Source organism: Diabrotica undecimpunctata, chromosome 7, assembly GCF_040954645.1.
Source record: "Diabrotica undecimpunctata isolate CICGRU chromosome 7, icDiaUnde3, whole genome shotgun sequence".
Classification (NCBI taxonomy): Eukaryota; Metazoa; Arthropoda; class Insecta; order Coleoptera; family Chrysomelidae; genus Diabrotica; species Diabrotica undecimpunctata.
In genome coordinates this window covers 60,908,270-60,929,251 of record NC_092809.1, presented here as the reverse complement: position 1 = coordinate 60,929,251, position 20,982 = coordinate 60,908,270, and the positions used below count along the sequence as shown (strand labels likewise).

Below are 20,982 nucleotides of genomic sequence, written 5' to 3'. Positions count from 1 at the left end.
ACCAGCTGTTTAGCGCAGCTTGTCTTGCATGTACATAGCTTTCCTCAACACATACGATTGGCTTACATTCACGTCTGTAATTTTTAATATTGTCTAAATACTTAAGACGTAGAGCACAAATCTCATTCGTTCAATTAATAAACATCAAATATATTTCATCTTTTACAATCCTGTAAAGAGAACTCGCATTTCCAATCCGCTCGTACATCTCTTCAAGACTTTTCTGCAAAAGCTGCAATGATACACGACAACATTCAGTCTCACTAAAATGGTGAATTGTATTTCTAATAAACTGTTTGTCGTAGAACCCAAGTCTGTCACAGCAGTTGTTGTAGCTGGAAATTATTGTGAATTATTTGAATCTGCGTTTGTTAACATATTCGCTTGTTTATTCTACTTTCTAGTGTGCATACAGATACTCCACTAGCTTCGCAAGTTATTTCGAGAAACAGTGTTTGTACATATTTAAACACTTTGTAAATCCCTTTGAATTCCGGTGTCAATCTGAACTGTTTACTCGCACTACACTTAACCGTCTTCATTCTATTTATTAGTTTCTAATACGCGTATTCGCACTTGTCTTTATGAGACTAGAACACATAATATAAGATTGAATTAAAAACTATTTCAAATCAAGTCAAGGATCCTGGGAAGGGTCACCAACCAAAATGGTCTGCCTTCACCTGGGTTTCATTTCGTAAATTCATTGAATTTTTATTTTTGGAAGGTTTAAAAGCAAAGGAAATTTATGAACGAATATTAAAAATATATGAAAATTTAAATTGGTTCGTACAAGCTTTGAAGACGATCCACGTAAAGGCCGTTAAAAAACAGCGCCAATACCAGAAACCGTAGAAAAAAAAATAGCATATCATATCGAAAAATCGTCGAGTAACAAAGAGATTTAGTAGAAGCCCTAGGAATCTCATTCACCGCAGTAAGCAATAGTTTAGCAACATTTAGAGAGTTTTCGAAAGGATAAAGTGCATGTTGTGCATCGACTCATCACTATGGATAAGACTTGGGTCTATCACCATGATCTTGAATCGAAACAAAATGTTAAAGGGTGATGTGAACCTGGTTCTTCTACCACGAAACGAGCTCATGTCCAGAAATTGGCCAATTATTTATTATACATAATCCGTTATTTTACTGTCCTAGATATTCACAATGGTTCACCTTAGAATCTAATAATTATTGTTGTAGACTGTTATGAAGTCATTGACATTCGGGCATGTTCACTACCCGAATTTAAAGTAACAATAATTATACATATATGTTATGGATTCGGTTTTCGTGACCCCTGGTAACCTTCTTTATTTCTTCTTTAATTGTTACTATTCGGAGTTCCCGATGTAGGTCTTTGTTGCGGGTAAACCACGGAGCATTGACTATGTTCCTTAGTATTCGGTTTTGGATTCTTTGAGGGAAAGCATAGTTACTCTCACTAGTACAGGTCCATATCTGTAGACCAGAGAACCATACTGGTTTGAGCATTTGTTTGTGATCTAATTCCCTGTTTTTGACTGTGAGTTGCAAGCTTCTACCTAATAACTAATATAACTTCTTGTATTTCAGTTTCAGTTCTTCAGGTTTCTTTCTGATATGTCCCTGCCACTTTAATTTGCTATTCAAATGCTCTAAGTATTTAACTGTTTTCTTGTATGGGACGACTTTATTATTTAGTCTTTGTGATTATTTTTTTTTGTAAGTAAAATCGATATGAGCAGATTTCCCTTCATTAATTTTTATGCGACATTTATTATTCCAAGTACTTATTTTGTTCACTGCATTTTGGAGGTATCTAGTTGTTTCTTCGAATGCTTTACCCACTGTTGGTATTGCAATGTCGTCTGCAAATGTCGCCAGTTTAATATTTTCCGTAACAGGGAAGTCACAGGTATACAATAAATATAGTAAGGGTCCCAGAACACTCCCCTGTGTGATTCCTTCTTTGATTGGTCGTAGTTCTGAATATGGGAAATAGCTGAATTTATTTTATTCTCTTCTAGAGACCTCACTATAATATTTGTTATACGATATATGTATTTGGTCTCTTGTTGAGTGTTTATTACTTTTATATATTGAGTATAGGTTGTATTCTATCAATATCTTCTTCAATAATTTAGTGATAATTGTTAGCAACGATATTGGTCTGTAGAATTCTAGTTTATTTACTGGTTTCCCTGGTTTGGGAATCTTGATTAGATCAGCTGTTTTCCACGTTATTGATACATATTGTAACTTTAATACTGCATTTATGAAGTTTGTGAGTTTTACGATGGCCTTCCTAGGTAGTTTTAGAATGTCTCCTTATTAAATCAAATTCTGGAGCCGTTTTTGGATTGATTTTGTTTTTGAATACTTTGGTTACTTCTTTAGGGGTAGCAGGCTTTATTATTCCTTGATCAGTATTGTTCATATCGTGTTTAGTATCCTCATCATCATCGTTTTCGGATTCATGATGGATGAGGGTAAAAAAATAAGTAGGAATTAACATCTTTATCAACGTCTGTTATACCTTGCATTTATAGAAGGTTCAGATTAAAGCAGAAATCTGAATTGTGTTTCGAAACTATTTTACGGATTTAATATCAGATGTCGCTATTGCGTCCGTTTCGAAGCCACTTTATCGTTGCTTCCCAAACACAGAAAAGATCTATTTTTCACGTTGAATAACTGTTCTGATGAGCTTTATTAAAGCGAAATACGTATAAACAGATACATAGACGATTTGTACGTGAAATGGAATCTTTACTGTCTTTTTCATTTTATTCGGATCTACTCTGTATGAGTACAAGAAACCAATTCGCTAACGATTTCTGCTTAGTTGAGGAGACATGTCGTGGAATGCAAATTTTAGATTCGTCATGTCTCTATTAACATCTTTATCAACGTCTGTTATACCTTGCATTTATAGAAGGTTCAGATTAAAGCAGAAATCTGAATTGTGTTTCGAAACTATTTTACGGATTTAATATCAGATGTCGCTATTGCGTCCGTTTCGAAGCCATTTTATCGTTGCTTTCCAAAGACAGAAAAGATCTATTTTTCACGTTGAGAACGCCTATGAATAACTGTTCTGATGAGCTTTATTAAAGCGAAATACGTATAAACAGATACATAGACGATTTGTACGTGAAATGGAATCTTTATTGTCTTTTTCATTTTAAGTAGGAATTACTATTCGACGCTACGGACCACATTACGAGAAAAAAAATTTATAGATAGAATTTGCACAAAGTTTTCCAAAGATATCTTGATTTTGCAAGGCAATGCCTTTATACCAGTGTTGCCAATCGGCGCATAATTATGCGATTTGCGCATAATTTAATTCCCAGCGCATAATTTTCGCATCCTTCATAAAATCGCACAATTTCGCATAATCCAGCTAAGCAAAAGAAAAAGCCAAGGCCAAGCCACAGCTTACAACGTTTATAAGAAGAGTCCGCGTCTTCTTTTTTCCTTTAAAAAAAGATGTTTGTACTGACCTGACATTTTATAGTTATACAGCATTAACTTTAGCAAATAAAAATTACTTTATGGAAGAAAATTTCCATTCTATGGCGGCATTATATCGAAAATAAATTTACAACATGTAAAAATTGATTTTCGGCCACCTGAGTCACCTTCATTAAGAGTGGTTTAGGGTTAACCCGGGAGTGGACGGGTGGTCTGAAAAAGTCACCTGTGGAGTCCATCAGGACCAAAATTTAAATGACTTACAAATTTCAGATAACATTCACATAATGTTTTTAAGTATTTTGTCGGTTTACGTGTCTATTACTTAAGGACCTTATGTTATTCTATTTTTGTTGTTTTATTTTTCAAAAAATATAGGAATTAATCTAAAACCTTTAATTTTCTGCTTTGTTTAACTTTTATTAGCACTTGGTAAACAAATGTTTTCCAAAATTCCTACAGATGTTTTATTAAAATACAAATATTAACCTACACAAATTTGGTTATAACAATAAACAGAAAAATTCTCTGCTCAAAATACAACTTTGAATTTTACTCCAAATTGTTCTCTGTGCATTCAGAGCAACATGCTACAATGTTCTCCATACACAACCAGGACAGACAAAATGTGCAAAAATATCGCGTTTTCTATCTTTTTTAGTATTTGCAATTTCTTTTTTTTATTGGTGGTCATTTCTAATGGGCCTGGTATAGGGGTATTTGATAAGTGTAATGCTGGTTGTTGTACAACTCAAGCTAAATGAGGGTTCAAAGCTTTCCTCATATTTTATTTTGTCATATTCCTAAATCTTTCAAATATTTTTCAGCAATGTTTAAATTCTTCTGAATTGTTTTTTTTATAATTCGAACGAATTGACAGCAGCAACATTCATGAGGCCATAGAATAATACCATAGGTTAACATCTAGAAGTGTATCTAACAAAATTATAGGAATCTCTATTCCTTACTTTGTCAGATCATAAAATGTAATAATTTCTATATATGTAATAATTTGTAAGAAACCGAAAAAAACTGCATAACAAGTATATGAATCTCAATTTCCCATAGTAACAGGAGTAGGCGGGTGAGGTCTGCCAAGACATATTAAATATCTCAAAACCAAAAAATAAATTTGTTTTAAAAATTTCACCATTATTTGGAGGGAGCAATTATTGAAAGGTACTGAAAAGGAAAAGGTCATTTGTATAATATAAATAACATTTACATTAAAATCATTTTTCATTCTTTGTAGTAAGAATCTAACTATAAAGTGCCCTGTTATTCCCCAAGCAAATATTTCTCACCAGAAAAATCCCCCTATCTGACAATACCCAATCAATACACATTGAAGGAAAGGTTTCACATATATTTGAGTAGGTAGGTACTTCACATTTGTATTTACAGGGATTTCACATTAAATTACATATATAAATATAAGGCACAAATTGAAAAAAAAAATTAATTATTCAAGTGTACTTCTTCAACTGTTACTTTGTGTGTTGTGTTTGTGCAAAGAAACTAAAAAATATATAGAAAATGGATAAGTGGCTTTTCAGTTTTAAGGTAAATATAAAAAATAGTTAAAAGTTACAATCATTTATATATATATATATATATATATATATATATATATATATATATATATATATAATAGAGAAATCACATAAGCATTAACCATAACTAAATTTGTACCTTCTAGGATGCATGTTCAATAGTTTAAAATAATTATTTTTTGTTCACATCAAAAAATCATTTCCTATACAATAATTAATGGTACTTATTGGTTTTTTTAAGTACCATATAGTTTACAATATCTTTATGCTTCTTCAAAAATCAAAATTACCAACATATACCTGCTGTGAATGAGAGGTAAAAGTTCAGTAGATTTTGTATAGATCTTTTAAGCTTCTTAAAATTAAATTTTGTGTTTTAATAAAGCAAATTGTTTTTTAGAGTAAACATCAGGAAACAGAGACAAATAAGCAGAAAGATTCCCCAGTACCACTTGATGTAGAAAAGCCAGGTTGCAGTCATCAAGTTGAAGGCTCCCCTATTTATCCTGCTCCCACACATTCTCATATTATGAGTGACAATGGCGATACTATGGTAATGTATTGAAGCAATTGATAATTTTATAAAAATTACATAAAAACACAGACTTCATATCGTATTTATTTATTAAAATTATATAGATAATATAATTAAATTAAACTATAAACTACAAATATCAGATATAATTACAGAAATTAGGTATAATATGAGAAAGATTTAAAACTACTACAGTAGTGAAATACATTTGTATTTGACTTTGACTAATATTTTATTGATTTACACCATCTAAATTATGATTATATTTTTAGAATGATCCTACACCAGCAAAAAAGAAAATAAAAATAGAGAAAGCATCAAAGAGTGAAAAAAAGAAGACTTTTAACAGCTCTTGGAAAAGTGTACCACAGTTTAAGAATTGGTTAGAAAAATCAATAAAACAACCATCATCTGAGGGTAATGAGTACGCCTATTGCAAGGTATGTGATTGTGATATTGTAGCTCATAAAAGTGTATTACTAAAACATTCAATAAGTGAAAGGCATAAATTAAATTGGACAAAAGTGGCGAGCAATACTAAACTCACTGAATTGTATAAACCAAATGCTGATGATGTAGCTGTAAAAACGGCAGAGTTAAAGTTATGTGCCTTGTTGGCAAGCAATAACCTGCCATTTTTATTAGTAGACACCCTAACTCCTTTAATTCAAAATATATGTTATGACTCGAAAATTGCTAAACAATTACACTTAAAACGAACCAAAGCTAAGTCAATTATTTGCAATAACTTGGGGTATAATTTTCTTGAAGAACTATATATTAAATTAAGGGAGCCAGGATGTTTTTTTTCTTTGGTTATGGATGAAACTACTGATATTTCAGTAAAAAAGCAATGTGCATTCACTACTATAATTTATGAAAATAATTCAACCAAAACACAATTTTTTGATCTTGTCGAGGCTCATGGATCAACAGCTAGTGATTTATATGGTATTCTAAAGAACTGTTTAACTTCAAAGAATATTCCACTGACTAATTTTGTAGGGTTTTCATCAGATACCACCAATGTTATGGTTGGAGAGTTTAACTCTGTATTTTCCAAGTTAAAAGAAGAATTTCCACACATAGTATGCATTAGATGCTCATGTCATATGGCACATTTAGCTACATCAAAAGCCTGTTTAAAATTACCTAGGCATGTGGAAGATCTGCTACGGAACATAGGCAGTCATTTTAATAGGAGTGCTTTGAGGAGACACAAATTTATAGAGTTCCAAAATTTTTTTCAAGTGAAAATTCACAAGATACTCTCTCCAGCCATAACAAGATGGTTATCTATTAAAGAATGTGTCGATAGAGTACTTGAGCAATATGAGCCACTTAGAGCATATTTGACAGAGTATGTATTTGAAGACCCGTCAATTACAACAGAAACAATGTTGGAAACCATGTCAAATTTGTTCACACCGGTGTATCTAGAGTTTATGTCATATTCTTTAGGACTAATGACAGATTTCAATTTACTCTTTCAGTCAGAAAAACCACTTCTTTGTAAGGTTCAGCCACAAACTGAAACTCTGTTGAGAACGCTGTGTTCTAATTTTATAAAGATGTCTGTAATAAAAAGAACCAACGACATATTTAGACTTAACCATGAAAACCCTACAAATTTTGTTAGTTTACATGATATTTATATAGGAGTTGCTGCAACAGAAAGCTTGAAAGAATTAAAAAAAAAGCCAAATTTGAACCAAAAAGAATTTGATAGTTTTTTTAAATGTATTTTAGAATTCTATATAGAGTTAGTTAGTAATATTAAAAATCGATTCACCTTTAACGACCCTATCTATAAAATAATTTCAATATTGGATCCCAAAATTGCACAAAGCTTTGAAATAAAATCATTACAATGTGTAACTAATCAATTCCCTATTTTAAAAGAATATGTTAATATTCAGGAGTTAGATAATGAATGGAGAAGACACGCTTTATTAGACTTTGAAAAATTAAATTTAAATTCAGATGACTGTGAGCAATATTGGTCTCAAATATTTAATTTAAAAAATGATGCTAATGCTTTTTTATTTCCGAATTTAAAAAAAACGCTACAGCTACTTTTTGTTTTGCCATTCTCTAATGCTAGTGTAGAACGTATATTTAGTGATTTGTTTAACATAAAAAGTGACAAACGGAATTTATTAAACTCTTCAACAGCAAAGGCTATTTTGGCAACCAAAGCAGGAGTTGAAAAGAATGGCGGTTGCTTAAAATTCATACCATCCAAAAAAATGCTAGGCCATAATACATGGAAAGACAATCAGTAGCTTGTATTTTAATATAGTATGTTTCTACTTTAAGTATACCTATGTTTTTGTTTTAATAGAATAATTTACATTAGTTTAAGATATTTAATCTGTTGTTTACTTGTAAGTACCATTCATAACTGATTATTAAAGCTAAAATATTACAAATGATGTATATTTTTCAAAATATCCTATTTTCCTGATAATATTTTAAGTAAAGAAAATAACTTGGCAAATAATTTGCAAACTTTTATGTCTTCAGTTTCTGAGGAAGACAAATTAGTTGAACATGTTCTTTTTGTATTCACATTTTACCGATCTGAGGTATATGCAACAGTTTTCAATTGCAAAGGTACATTTTCTTTGCTGATATGAATAACAGGAGTATCATTGTTATCCTCAAAAGCACATAAGTAAACTCCTTCCACAATAAGTTGTCTCTAGGAAACATAGAAAAATACCATGGAGGAACTAGACAGGTTCATCAATTGCTCATGACACAGGACACAGTACATAAGGTATTCTGAAATAAAATAAAAAAAAGTTAAACTACATAATTATAAAAAAAGTATTACAAATATGTAGGAAAGAGTCATAATTATAATTTTTATTGTATTCAGTTTCCATAGATATTTTACTAGAACCTTGCAGTTCCCAGTTGCCACTTTAAGAGCATATTTTCATATGCCTATGATGATGGAATAGTTCTTATTCTTAGTACCATATAAGCATTAAAAAGTGAACAGGTTCCACAATCAAATGAATTGTAGTTAAATAGGATAAAAATATATATAATTATGTACTCACCTATTAAAATTAATCCAGTCTAGATGCGCCATATTCTTGTTTTTAAGTTATAACATAACCATCAAGGGCAAGGGTGTACCAGTATCACACACTTTTTTTGGGCATTTCGCATTTTAAGGCACTCTAACCTAGCCAAGCTTTTATATGACAGTTAACATACTCTTAAATCAACAAATAAAAATTAAACCTCAATCCTACTTATTTTCTTTTCAGTTTCTTGTTTATTTTGTTTACCATCATTTACCATTTTGTTTATTTGTTTTGTGACTGTGACACGCTTTCAATCCATTTTCAATCATGATTTTCAATCACTATTACAATGACAACTGACAGGACGTGACAGATGACAGTAAGGACATAAAAATAAGGTTTGTTTGATGTTTGTTGATTGCTTCACACGTTTTACAACACAGCGCATAATTTTGGACAAAATCGCATAATTTTTGACAGGGAGGTGCATCTTTCCATGCCCAGCCATTGGTAACACTGCTTTATACCCAATTAGCTTATTGACGTACAAAAAATGCGTGATCTCATTTCCAACATAAAAGTATGGCAACTTTTCGTCATAAATATACTGTAATCGGAGTGAGTGAAAATATTATTATTGTAGATTGACAATAAATATAGATTATTTTATTATTATATCATTTTAAATATATCGAATTAGGATTTATAGATCTATAAAAAGTTTATTGGGAGATTAAGATTATTTATTAACTATTTATCCTCCCCCAAGTGAATCCCATAAAGTATTAAATTTATTCAGTAATTTTCGCTTTGTTGGAATATTTTACTTCTTACTTTATAAGAAAGAAATAACTTATTATTCCGCACACTTCCTATCAGTCATTTCACTGCCAATAATTTATACAAAATAGGAATTTAAACATTGACCTTGTTTCAGAATAAACAAATGTGTATTGCACTTGCTATAATAAGTTAAATTAATTTGTTTACAAAGAAAAATAAAAGATAATATGGAAAAAACCTTTTATGGAGTGTATTTTATAAACAAACAAAATGGCAATTATAATAGCAACTTTAATTTATGTAATGTAATGTTTCTTTACGGACTTGACATTTTTATTTTACAAATCAACTTAAATTTAGCTTAAACTATTAAAGCACAATGTGATTACAACAAAAGGTATTTTCGATCTTATTATTAATAGTACTTGGTGATAAATGAAAAAAATCATTACTATTAAATTTGTTTGCATTTCTACACATTCTCTGTAAGGGTTTATTTACAGTATAAGTTCGGTTATGAAATTCTAAATGTCTTGGGATGTAATGTCTCTACAGGGCGTACGAAAGTAAAACTTTTCCAAAAGAGCAGTAGCATATATGCCTCCTCATATTAATTTATATATAAATGCTACATCTAGCAATATTCGACTTTCTTAAAGAGTAGGCAATTTAAGTAAAGATTGCAAACAATGTATTCAATTTCATTTAAGGTATTCTCAATTTAAAAGCTATAAATCTTAAGAACTTTTTCTGTACTCTTTCTAATAGATCTTTGTAGTATTTATAATGAGGAGACCAAATATTGCTACCATATTCCAAAACCAATCTAATAAGGGAACAGTAGATATTTTTGAGACAATAAATATTATCAAATTCAGAGAGGCTACGTTTCATGAAACCTAAAAGTTTCATGGATATATTAGAAACGTAAGAAAAATGGTCCCTGAAGCTTACTGTAGTGTCAAAAATTACCCCGAGATCCTTAAATGTTGTGATTACCTCTAAAATATTCGGTCCAATATGGTATTCAAATGAAATCGGATGTTTGTTTCTAAAAAATCGCATTACCTTACATTTATTTATGTTCAAATTCAAAGTATTTAAGTTACACTAATCCAATAATCTACTTAAATCATTCTGTAATAAACTACAGTCATTGGAATTTTTTATGGCTCTATAAATTTTTAGATCATCAGCATAGAGAAGAATATTACTATGATAAAAAACAATTTTTTATACAGTGAAACTTGGATAATTCGAATCTCAAGGGACCGTTAAAAAAATTCGAATTATCCAAAAATTCGAATTAAAAATATATCCACAAAAAACAAAGACGCCTACAAAAACATCTGCAAACGATAAAAATCAACAATAGTTGACCATTTTTATCGCTTGCAGATGTTTTCTGCAGAAATATCGAATTATTTTATCTTTTGCAGAATTATCCAAAAATTCGAATTAAAAATATATCCACAAAAAAACAAAGATGCCTAAGAAAACATCTACAAATGATAAAAATCAACAATAGTTGACCATTTTTATCGCTTGCAGATGTTTTCGTTACAATGTTTGCCCGAATTTTGTCAACCGAAAAAAATGGGCCAACAAAATTCGGTCAGAATACCAATTAAAGCATTTGCAAGCTATAACAAATGGTCAATTATTGACCAGACTTGAAGGGTATGACCAGACTGACTTTTCGAAGGCATTCGATAGAGTTAATCATACTGTCCTAATCTCTAAACTTTATAGTGCTAGTTTACATGAAAGATTATTTCTGGATGGAGAGCTATCTCACAGACAGAACTCAAGTTGTAAAAATTAACCAATTTTTGTTATCTACTATCAATCTAACCTCTGGTGTTCCATAGAGTGGACATTTATCTCCTCTGCTTTTTAATTGTTACGTATTAGTAAATGATACAGTAGAACCTGCTTAATTCGAAATCTTCTTTAATTCGAATTTTTATTCTGGTCCCTAGCATTTCCTATATAAGTAATGTTAAAAAGTCGTGAATAATTCGAATTATATTTTGGATAATTCGAACTTTTCTACAAGTTAAAAAGTTAAAAATGCCAATTTCATGTTGGAAATTTCCGCTAAAAGAGGTAGTATTCTTTTCTGTTCTAACGTGTCACTTGTTTTCAAGGCATTCAAGGCCATTGTACATTGTACCCGTACCTGTCACCTAAATTCTACCCCATCTGGCACGCCCCTTCAGTTGAGGTCACTTCGTATTGAGTACAGATGTCGTCGCATGGTAATACGAAAACATACAAAACTTTAACGTTATCGGAAAAAATAGCGGCAATTAGAGAAGTAGAAAAGGGGACGAAGAAAAAATCTGAGATTTCTCAATTCCTCCTAACACATTATCCACCTACTTGAAGAATAAAGAAAAAATTCTCAACAGTGAAAGTGAGTGTGGTATTTAGACAGTTGTGTGTTAAAATGGTTCAAACAAGCTAGAGATAAGAAGATTTCCGTGAGTGGCCCCTTATAAGAAGCAAAGCTGAACAATTTGCTATTGAAATGGGGAAAAATAATTTTAAGGCGAGTACAGGGTGGCTCGACGGCTTTAAAGAACGCAACAAAATTTCTTTCAAATCCATTTGTGGAGAAAGTGGGACCGTTAATCAACAAGAAGCCAACCAGTGTAAAAAAAATTTGGAAGAGATGATTCAGGGTATAGATGGAGATATCTTTAATGTTGACGAGACGGGTCTCTTTTTTAAATGCATTCCTGACAAAACGCTAGCATTTAAAAACGAAAAATGTCAAGGAGGAAAACTAAGTAAAGAAAGAGTAACTCTCCTAATTGGTGCAAATATGGACGGATCGGAAAGACTGCCTCTACTGATGATTGGCAAGTCGGCTAATCTGCGTTGTTTTAAGAACGTCAAGTCAAAACCAGTGAAATATGTGAGCAGCGCAAGATGACTAGTGATCTTTTCGAGAACTGGCTGAAAAAATTAGACAAAAAGTTCATAAAAGAAAAAAGAAAAGTTATTTTGTTTATTGACAATTTATCGGCACACACCACTATCCCACTGATGGAAAATGTAAAAGTTTTTTTTTTTTGCTAACATGACTTCAGTTCTCCAGCCTATGGACCAGGGTGCCATAAAAAATTTTAAACATTTTTACAGACCATTTTTCGTTGAAAACATATTGATGGAAGATTACGACACCCTTAAAATAAAGTTAGACATTCTACAAGCATCTCGAATGTGTAAGAAAGCTTGGGACCAAGTAACACCTGAAACGATCAAATACTGTTTCAAAAGAGCTGGTTTTATAAAAAAGGAGGAGAACACAGACGACAATTTAACAGAAGAGCTGCTTTCAGTTGACTGCTGGGGGGACATCATTTCTGATCCTGCCATCTCTTATGAAGATTTTGTCAACGTGGATGAAGATGTTGTAGTATGTGGTGAAATAACCGATACAGAGATAATCGCTGAAGTGCTTAAGGACAATGATGAAAAACAAGAGAGTGATGAAGACGACGCATCATCAGTGGCGTGAGAAATACATGTTCCGAGTGCGGCCGAAGCAACACACCATATTACGCAACTTAAACAGTACTTTGAAATTAAAAATGATGTAAGTCACTCTATTTTTAGTTCACTGAACTTCTTAGAATCGTTTGTCATTACCGAGAAGTTAAATTCTAAAAAGCAGCTAAAAATTTCGGATTTCTTTGGAAAAAATTAGTCCATTTTCATTAATTGTAACAAATATGTATTCTTATTTCCAATAAATTTTTTGAGACAAAATGTTTTATTGTTTTACTGATGCGTTCTCACTGGGAATTTTTTATCTGCCGATTGTTTCGGCCAAGATTTGGCCAAAAATACCAATGAGAAAACCTGCAAATGATAAAAATCGACAATAATTGACCTTTTGTTATAGCTTGCAAATGCTTTAATTGGTATTCTGGCCGAATTTTGTTGGCCCATTTTTTTCGGTTGACAAAATTCGGGCAAAAATTGTAACGAAAACATCTGCAAGCGATAAAAATGGTCAACTATTGTTGATTTTTATCATTTGTAGATGTTTTCTTAGGCATCTTTGTTTTTTTGTGGATATATTTTTAATTCGAATTTTTGGATAATTCTGCAAACGATAAAATAATTCGATATTTCTGCAGAAAACATCTGCAAGCGATAAATTATCTTATAGCTTGGTTTTAGATATAGCTCGGTAGTTTTCAATATTTTCTCTATTGACATCTTTATGGACTGGGGTAATATAACTCTTCTTCCATATCTCTGGAAAAACACCTGAGCTCAATGATAAACTAAATATTTTTTATAAAATATAACTCAACATAAGAATATAACATAGAATAAATTTACAATTAAATATGAACAAAGGGGATATATTATCAGGTCCACAACTTACTTTTAGATCAATCTGAAATATAAATTAAAATACATCTAATACAGTAATCACAAATCACAAATTTCAACACAAATACTATTATCAGAGTTTACAGCTGGATAATCTGCATTTCTATGGTTTGTTTTTTAACCAGGAGTAATTCAAATTTACCGCGCCGTAATGCTTGTTTGTAATTGGTCCAACCGCAGGCAAGTTTACTCCACTAAATTACGACATTTTGACACTAACGACATTTATGAAATTTCAAAGTTCAAAATTCATATCGACGATTTTTTGTATTTCCTGCGTTATTCCTTTAATTTTTAGATTTCTCGTTTGCATTTATATTAAAAACAGTTCTTTTCAGAACCATTTAGCGACGTATGACTGTTATTAAGATAACAATATGGATTCAATGCCAAGTACTAGTGGTAATTATCCTTCTCCACCTAAAAAACGCCGAGTAGATTTGGGTCATTTATCAAATGAAAAACAATGCATTATAAACATGTACAAACAAATAAAAATTGATAGTCCTGGAATGAAAATAACAGCCATGATAGCAAAAATAAAACAGGTAACAGGTTAGTTTTGCAAAATAGTTATTGTTAAAATCAGGACTTACTAAAGTACTGTGGAATTTATGTGTTGCGAATTCAACTATTTACCGAACAATTAAGGAATATAAGCAGACTGGAACAGTAAGATGTCCTAAAAATATTGGCGGTCGACCTTCTATCCTTGCAGCATACGATAAACATACGAGTTAAAACAAAAAATATATATTGGAATTGAATTGGAAAAAAATTATTATTCAAACATAAACAAACAAAGTTAGGTTAGAATCGACGTGTGAGGTTGTCCGATACTGATTACTACATTACCACAAGGCCGAGATAATCAACCAAAAAAGAAGATGTATTTGGTGACTTTTCTAGTAACTATCTTGGGTGTGAATCTGTCTTTCTAGTTTACTCCTCCTGGTTAAAAAACAAACTATAGTAACATAGGTTGAATTAAAAAATGTACTAAACAAATTTGCAAATTTGAAATATTTTGGGAATTATCAGAAGTTATATTCTCATAGTTCATTGTGTTTGGCAAATCAAAACATTTTCTTTTATTATTTACAAAATTCCAAAAATCTTTTTGTAGCATACATAGCAGTTTGTAAATTATTTAGGTGAATCTGATGACATGTTTTGTAACAATCCCTAAATTCTTAACGCAAATTACAAAAAAGATCATAATCCTTCTTAGATCCTGTCATTTTGTATTTTGCATGAGAATCTTCTTTTGAAATAATATGTTTTAAATGAGGAGTGTACCATTTCGGAAATTTTTAGTTTTTGCATCTAGTTTTGGTACAAATAGATTAATACAGGAATCTAACACTTCATAAAATTTGTCAACGCTATTATTTACATCTGTCTCATCAATATTCCTATCCCAGTCGACTGAGCCTAAATATTCATTAATAATTCATTTGATGGCCTAAAGGTGTTTCGCCCAATTTTTTAATGTCCTAAAGTACTCAGTTATTTCAAATTATATATAACCTATAAAAACTATAATGTGATCTATTTTGAGATCTATAAAATGGGTAAATTTTCCAAAAATCCTTAAAAAACAGTTTTTCGGATTTTTTGAAGGTGTTGCACCTTACAGAAAAATCTGGAAAAAATCCGAAATATATGTTTTGTAAAAGTGCGTGTGAATTTTTTAAAAATTTTAAATTGATTGCTTCCCACCTGAAAGAAAAGATGACGTTTTTGACGGTGAGGCGGGGGTGGAAGGTTAAAATTGCGCTGGGTCTTATTTTTTAATCACATAAAACGTAAAAAAAATGAAAAAATTTTTATTCTGAGAGTGCATTTTAGCCTTTTGCCTATTTTAACGGGGAGTACTCTGTATAACGTGATTTATTATTAAGTAAAAACAACTTTTTATTTGACCTACTTGTAATCTGAATAGTCCGTTGTCCAACATAAAAATTAATTCACCACTTTTAGTATTTTATTTTAACACTTTAAGGAATAACTGTCAGCATGGATTGTATTCAAAAATTATAATTATTGTAACTCAGTTTTACCCCTAGCAGATATTTTGATGTAAAATAATTAGAGATAAGCCTAAACTTTTGATTTATGTTAAGTAAAAGTACAATATTTACATTAAACATCAAACACTTTCATTTTAAAATGAGTTATATGTGCAAATTTATACACAAGGCATTTAATTATGTTTATTATTTTTTATATAAGTACTAAAGTACTTTTCGTACTGTAATTACATAACTTACACCATTTATTTACATATAAATTAATGGAAATTAACACACATTTAAAGTGAATTAGTTTAATTTTTGTAATTGCAAGTGATTGTCATTATCATTTTTTAATTCCATGCAAATCTTTGCTATATAATAATATTAGATAGTAGGAAAGTATTTTTATATAACAATAAAAACCACTACTTGAGAAAGGCAGAATTTCAAACTCTGCTGAAACCGCTGTAGTGATAGTATAATAAGTTTTGTGAAGGTTTTGAAAACAAAAGTTTACATTGTTTTTATTGTTATATAAAATGAATTTCCATCAAGTAGTGGTCAAATCTATCACTTATTTAAAAGTGTTCTTACTTTGCCATAAAATAGTTGTGTAGTCAGCAAATAGTAGGAATTGTGGACTGACGTTCAGTTTAGTTATGTCCCAAAATAATTATCTGTTATATATTCAATATAATGCAACATGCAGACATTGCTGTTGCTACTCGCGTTGCCCACTGTCCTGCCCGAAACAATTTCATGGCAGCATTTAAGGCTAATCACTGTTTTCATACAGCTATTTTTGCCAAAATACATCCGGTATTTTGGGCTATTCACGTATAATTGCTTTCTTCAACGCATCCATACTGGCATATTTTTTAGTCCTCACCTTGCTCTCTAAAATGGACCAGATGAAATAATCCATCGGATTTGCGTATGGCGAATTCGAAAGTCATTATGTGGATGAAATGAAGTGTGGAACATGGTTTTTTAACCATTCTTGGTTCACACTAGCTTTATGAGACGGTGCCGAGTCTTGTTGCAACGTCCATGGTCTACAACCGAAATGTTTGCGTGCCCACGACTCTAAAGCAGCTTTTAAAACATTTTCCCGATAATAAGTTGCATTGAATTTGACACCAGATTCAATAAAAACGATTGGAGAGCGTCCATCGGCGGTTACAGCTGCCCATATCTTTACTTGAGATGGGAAATTACTTCGGGTGGCCGTTCGTAAGCTCAAACTTTCGTAGATGCGTTCGGTCAAGTAAACAAGATCATTTTGAGAGTCTATGAACTGCTCAATAGGGAAATTTTTCTCATCAGAGAAAACTATGTTCGGAAATTCGCCACGTTCGCGCAGGCGTAACAACTCCTTTGCTCTTTCAAGCCGAACTTTTTTTGCTTTGGTGTAAGATTGTGTGCATTTTGGAACTTGTAAGGCTTGACCTTGAGCTCCTTTTTCAATATTCGTTGCAAGCTTCGCTGGGATATTTTCAGTTCTTTGGCCATTTGATTACCACTACGACGTGGATTTCGCTGAAGTCGAGCCTTCACTTTCCGAACCATTTCAGGTGATGTTGCTGTTTTTTTTTTTCGTCCACCACCATAGCGTTTGGCAATGCTACCAGTATCATTATAACGAGTTATGGTGCGATACACAAACATTTTATTCACATTGAGGTGTTTGAGCTGACGAACAATAGCTGGTTGTGATTTTCCAGCCAAATCACGCAATCACACTATTACCTTTAAATTCCATTGCAAATAACTTTTGTTGTATGTATAAAACTTAAATGCAAATGCTTTTGACGGCTTATAAACATAATGAAGTGTTATCATGCCAACTTTGACGTAGTTGTCATTATCGATTTGCCAGATATATCGATGTGAAGTTGGTAACAGTTCAATTGCGTAACCCTGTATATTTATTTTGTTTTCGTTCTTACTCGACGAAACGAGTAGAAAAATGATATTATATGGGTAAATTGTTGATGCATAGTGGAATATAAATATTCCCAGCGTCCACTCTGAATTGCTTGTTTAAGCTTGGGTATACAGTTTACTTATTGCTATCGACATTCACTTTATATATGACGGTACAGTATATATATATATATATATATATATATATATATATATATATATATATATATATATATATATATATATATATATATATATGTATATATATACCGTACGTTAAGTTTTAAATTACACACTATAAATGGCAACACTGCGCGCCGTCGAACTTTTCGAACCTTTCCATTGCCCCGTCGCCAATAATTTGTCAGCTGTTTTCACATAAGGCATTTCGTTTTCAATGGTATATGTTGAAAAAACGGCTTTTCAACATATACCATTGAAAATGCTCATAATGCTCAAAAAATAAACAGGGGTCCAACAGAAGGGGAACAACCGATTGTAAAAGCCATTCTACCATATGTAAACGGTACAATAGAGAAAATAGGGAGAGTGCTAAGAAAACACAAAATAGAAACGATATTTAATACCGTCAGAAAAATCTCAACCATTTTATCATCCGCCAAAACAAAAATATCATTAGAAAATCAAGCAAAATCAGAGAATCAATAGAAATAGAAAAAAATCCCAACAGTCTAAACCAAAGAGATGATGCTCAAAGGCTTCCAACAACATGGAAAACGGTATTAAAGAAAAAGTCAAAAATACATCAGACCACAAGACCGACTAGTAGGACCCCGCCTACCTACACACGGACAGGACCAATCACAAGAAGCCTTGCGGCTATAAAAAGTAAACGCATCGACCAGGAGAGTCGGTTAACTTCAAGCAGCAGCGAGACGCGCCACTACATGACTTGATAATGGCAAGTGCAACCTTGCCGAAACGTCGCGTCGTCAAAATAAGGGTTTTTATCAATACCAAAATTAATCAACGCAAAGTCAAACCGGGAAAACTACATATAACAGCGTGGTAGAGAAACGACCAGGAATCCCCATAAAATGAAAAATGGAGAAATTGCAAGGCTCTGTCTGCGGCAGTCTGAGAAACCAGGCTATGCTAAGAATCCCGTAGTCAACAAGGTTACCTTTACAAAAGACTACGGCAAAGAATATGGTTTATGGCAACATATAACACCATAACAATGACGGAGGACAAAAAACTTGTGAAACTTGAAAACCAGCTGAAGCATATAAAATGGGATATTATGTGGATTGCGAAATACGGCGAAAATGTGAAGAACAAATGGTACTTTCATCAGAAAACCTATTGCATTATAGAGGAAAGTCTTATAATGGTGGTGTCGGATTTATGCTAAATAAAAAAACATTTAAAGAATATACTCACAATTAAAAGCATAAGTGATAGAGTTGGATGGATCTTATCTACAAAGAAAACGAAAAAATCAACTAAAGATCATTCAGGTATACGCACCTACCAGTGTCCACACAGACGAATAATATATATATATCTTCTTCTTCTACGGCACTACAGCCCAAAATGAGCCTTGGCCTCCTTTATTTTTTGCCTCCACCCTTGTCTGTCTGTGGCTGCTCTTCTCCATACACGGACTCCTAAAAGTGCTTGTGCGTCGCTGCTATATATATATATATATATATATATATATATATATATATATATATATATATATATCTACTATCACCTGTTACCTGTTTGACTCTCAGGAAATATTTTAAGAAGCAATAGAGGATGTTGAAGTCAGGATTCAAAATAACAGAGAATGTATCAATAACATCAGATACGCGGATGACAGGGTGGTATTCGCTGACAGTTATGAAGCCCTCCAGGAGTTAATGAATAGAGTCACAAGTATGGACCTTCACTGAACATTAAGAAAACAAAATGTATGATGATCTCTAAGAAGGAAGAGCGAATTGAAAGAATCAGTGTGAATGGTCAACCAATAGAAAGGGTAAAAACATACGCCTACCTTGGTATGAACGTCAATGAAGATTGGGACCAATAGACCAATTAGAAATAAAATATAGGATAGAGAAAGCAAGATCTGCATTTAAAAAAATGGTTAAGCTATTCAAATGCCACGATTTATCAAAATGTAAAAAGAATGCAAAAAGGAAAAGAGTTGTTAACCACAATCAAAACAGCCAAAATCGAATACCTTGGTCACATCATGAGGAACAGCGAAAGATATGGGTTGCTGCAATTAATTCTACAAGGAAAAGTAGAAGGAAAACGAGGACCAGGAAGGCCGGAAAAATCTATGTATGTGGTTCAACACAACAACCACAAATCTTTTCAGAGTAGGAGTTTGCAAAATACAGATTGCCATGATAGTCGCCAACATCTGAAACGGATAGTCACTATAAGAAAAAGAAGTAAAACTGTAAGTCTGTAGACATATTACAAGAATTTATCTCTTTTTGAGTCAATTGTCAAAAAAATCAAAATAAAGTAGCAGTTAAATAAGAGAATAAGAGTTAAACTACTAAAGGATTAGATGTCTAGAACTGCAAGAAGAGCTCAGATATGGAGTCACAGTTCATTATAGTATATATAGGAGAAAGGTATGCACACAAATGGGCCATTTTACTTCTTTCCATGTGAATCTATTCCTAATTTGTCAATTATATTTTCGTTTTTCCGAAATATGCAAGTATGCAAAAGAGAAATAAATACAACAAAACAGAATGGAAAAAGAAAACTACTCGTACAAGAATGAGCAGAAATCTGCAGAATCAGAAGACTCTATAATATTACAAAAAGATAGGTAATAATTATAATGACATAGGAAATATAAATGTTGTTTTTTTCTTCACATACTATTTTCTACTGGTTCATCTTAGTTGTCCAAATGTTAAATACAATATCTAGTATCAAACAATTATGTATATTTCCATATTAAGGCTTTCTTCTCTGAATGATATCTTTGAATACTTTGAAGAATTTGTACTTTTTCAAGAATATTTTTGCATTCATTGGACAACACTTAATCTTAATCAATTGACTATTAGGTGATACATCTTCAATGCAGACTACCTAATAGTACTTACATTCTCTTCTACATTTTATGAATCATATTTTGAATTATCTGTAAGTTCAAATATTTATTATTTGAGCACTGTACTTTACTGTACATTTTACAATGTTGATATGTTATTATACCCTACTGATTTACAGCAAATATAGTAGTAATCTAAATTATAAACTGT

At 31.8% G+C, this 20,982-nt stretch overlaps 2 protein-coding genes across 4 annotated transcripts in view; one reads left to right on the top strand and one right to left on the bottom strand.

Moving 5' to 3' along the window:
* syd (JNK-interacting protein syd) overlaps positions 1-20,982 on the bottom strand; it is a 141,439-nt gene that overhangs the window by 102,516 nt on the left and 17,941 nt on the right. The gene's annotated exons all lie outside the window — the stretch shown is intronic.
* On the top strand, positions 4,898-7,848 carry LOC140445410 (uncharacterized). Its single transcript, XM_072537415.1, has 3 exons — positions 4,898-5,025; positions 5,416-5,568; positions 5,823-7,848. The coding sequence occupies exons 1-3, from the start codon at positions 4,999-5,001 to the stop codon at positions 7,833-7,835; spliced, it is 2,193 nt and encodes a 730-aa protein (XP_072393516.1). The 5' UTR covers positions 4,898-4,998; the 3' UTR covers positions 7,836-7,848.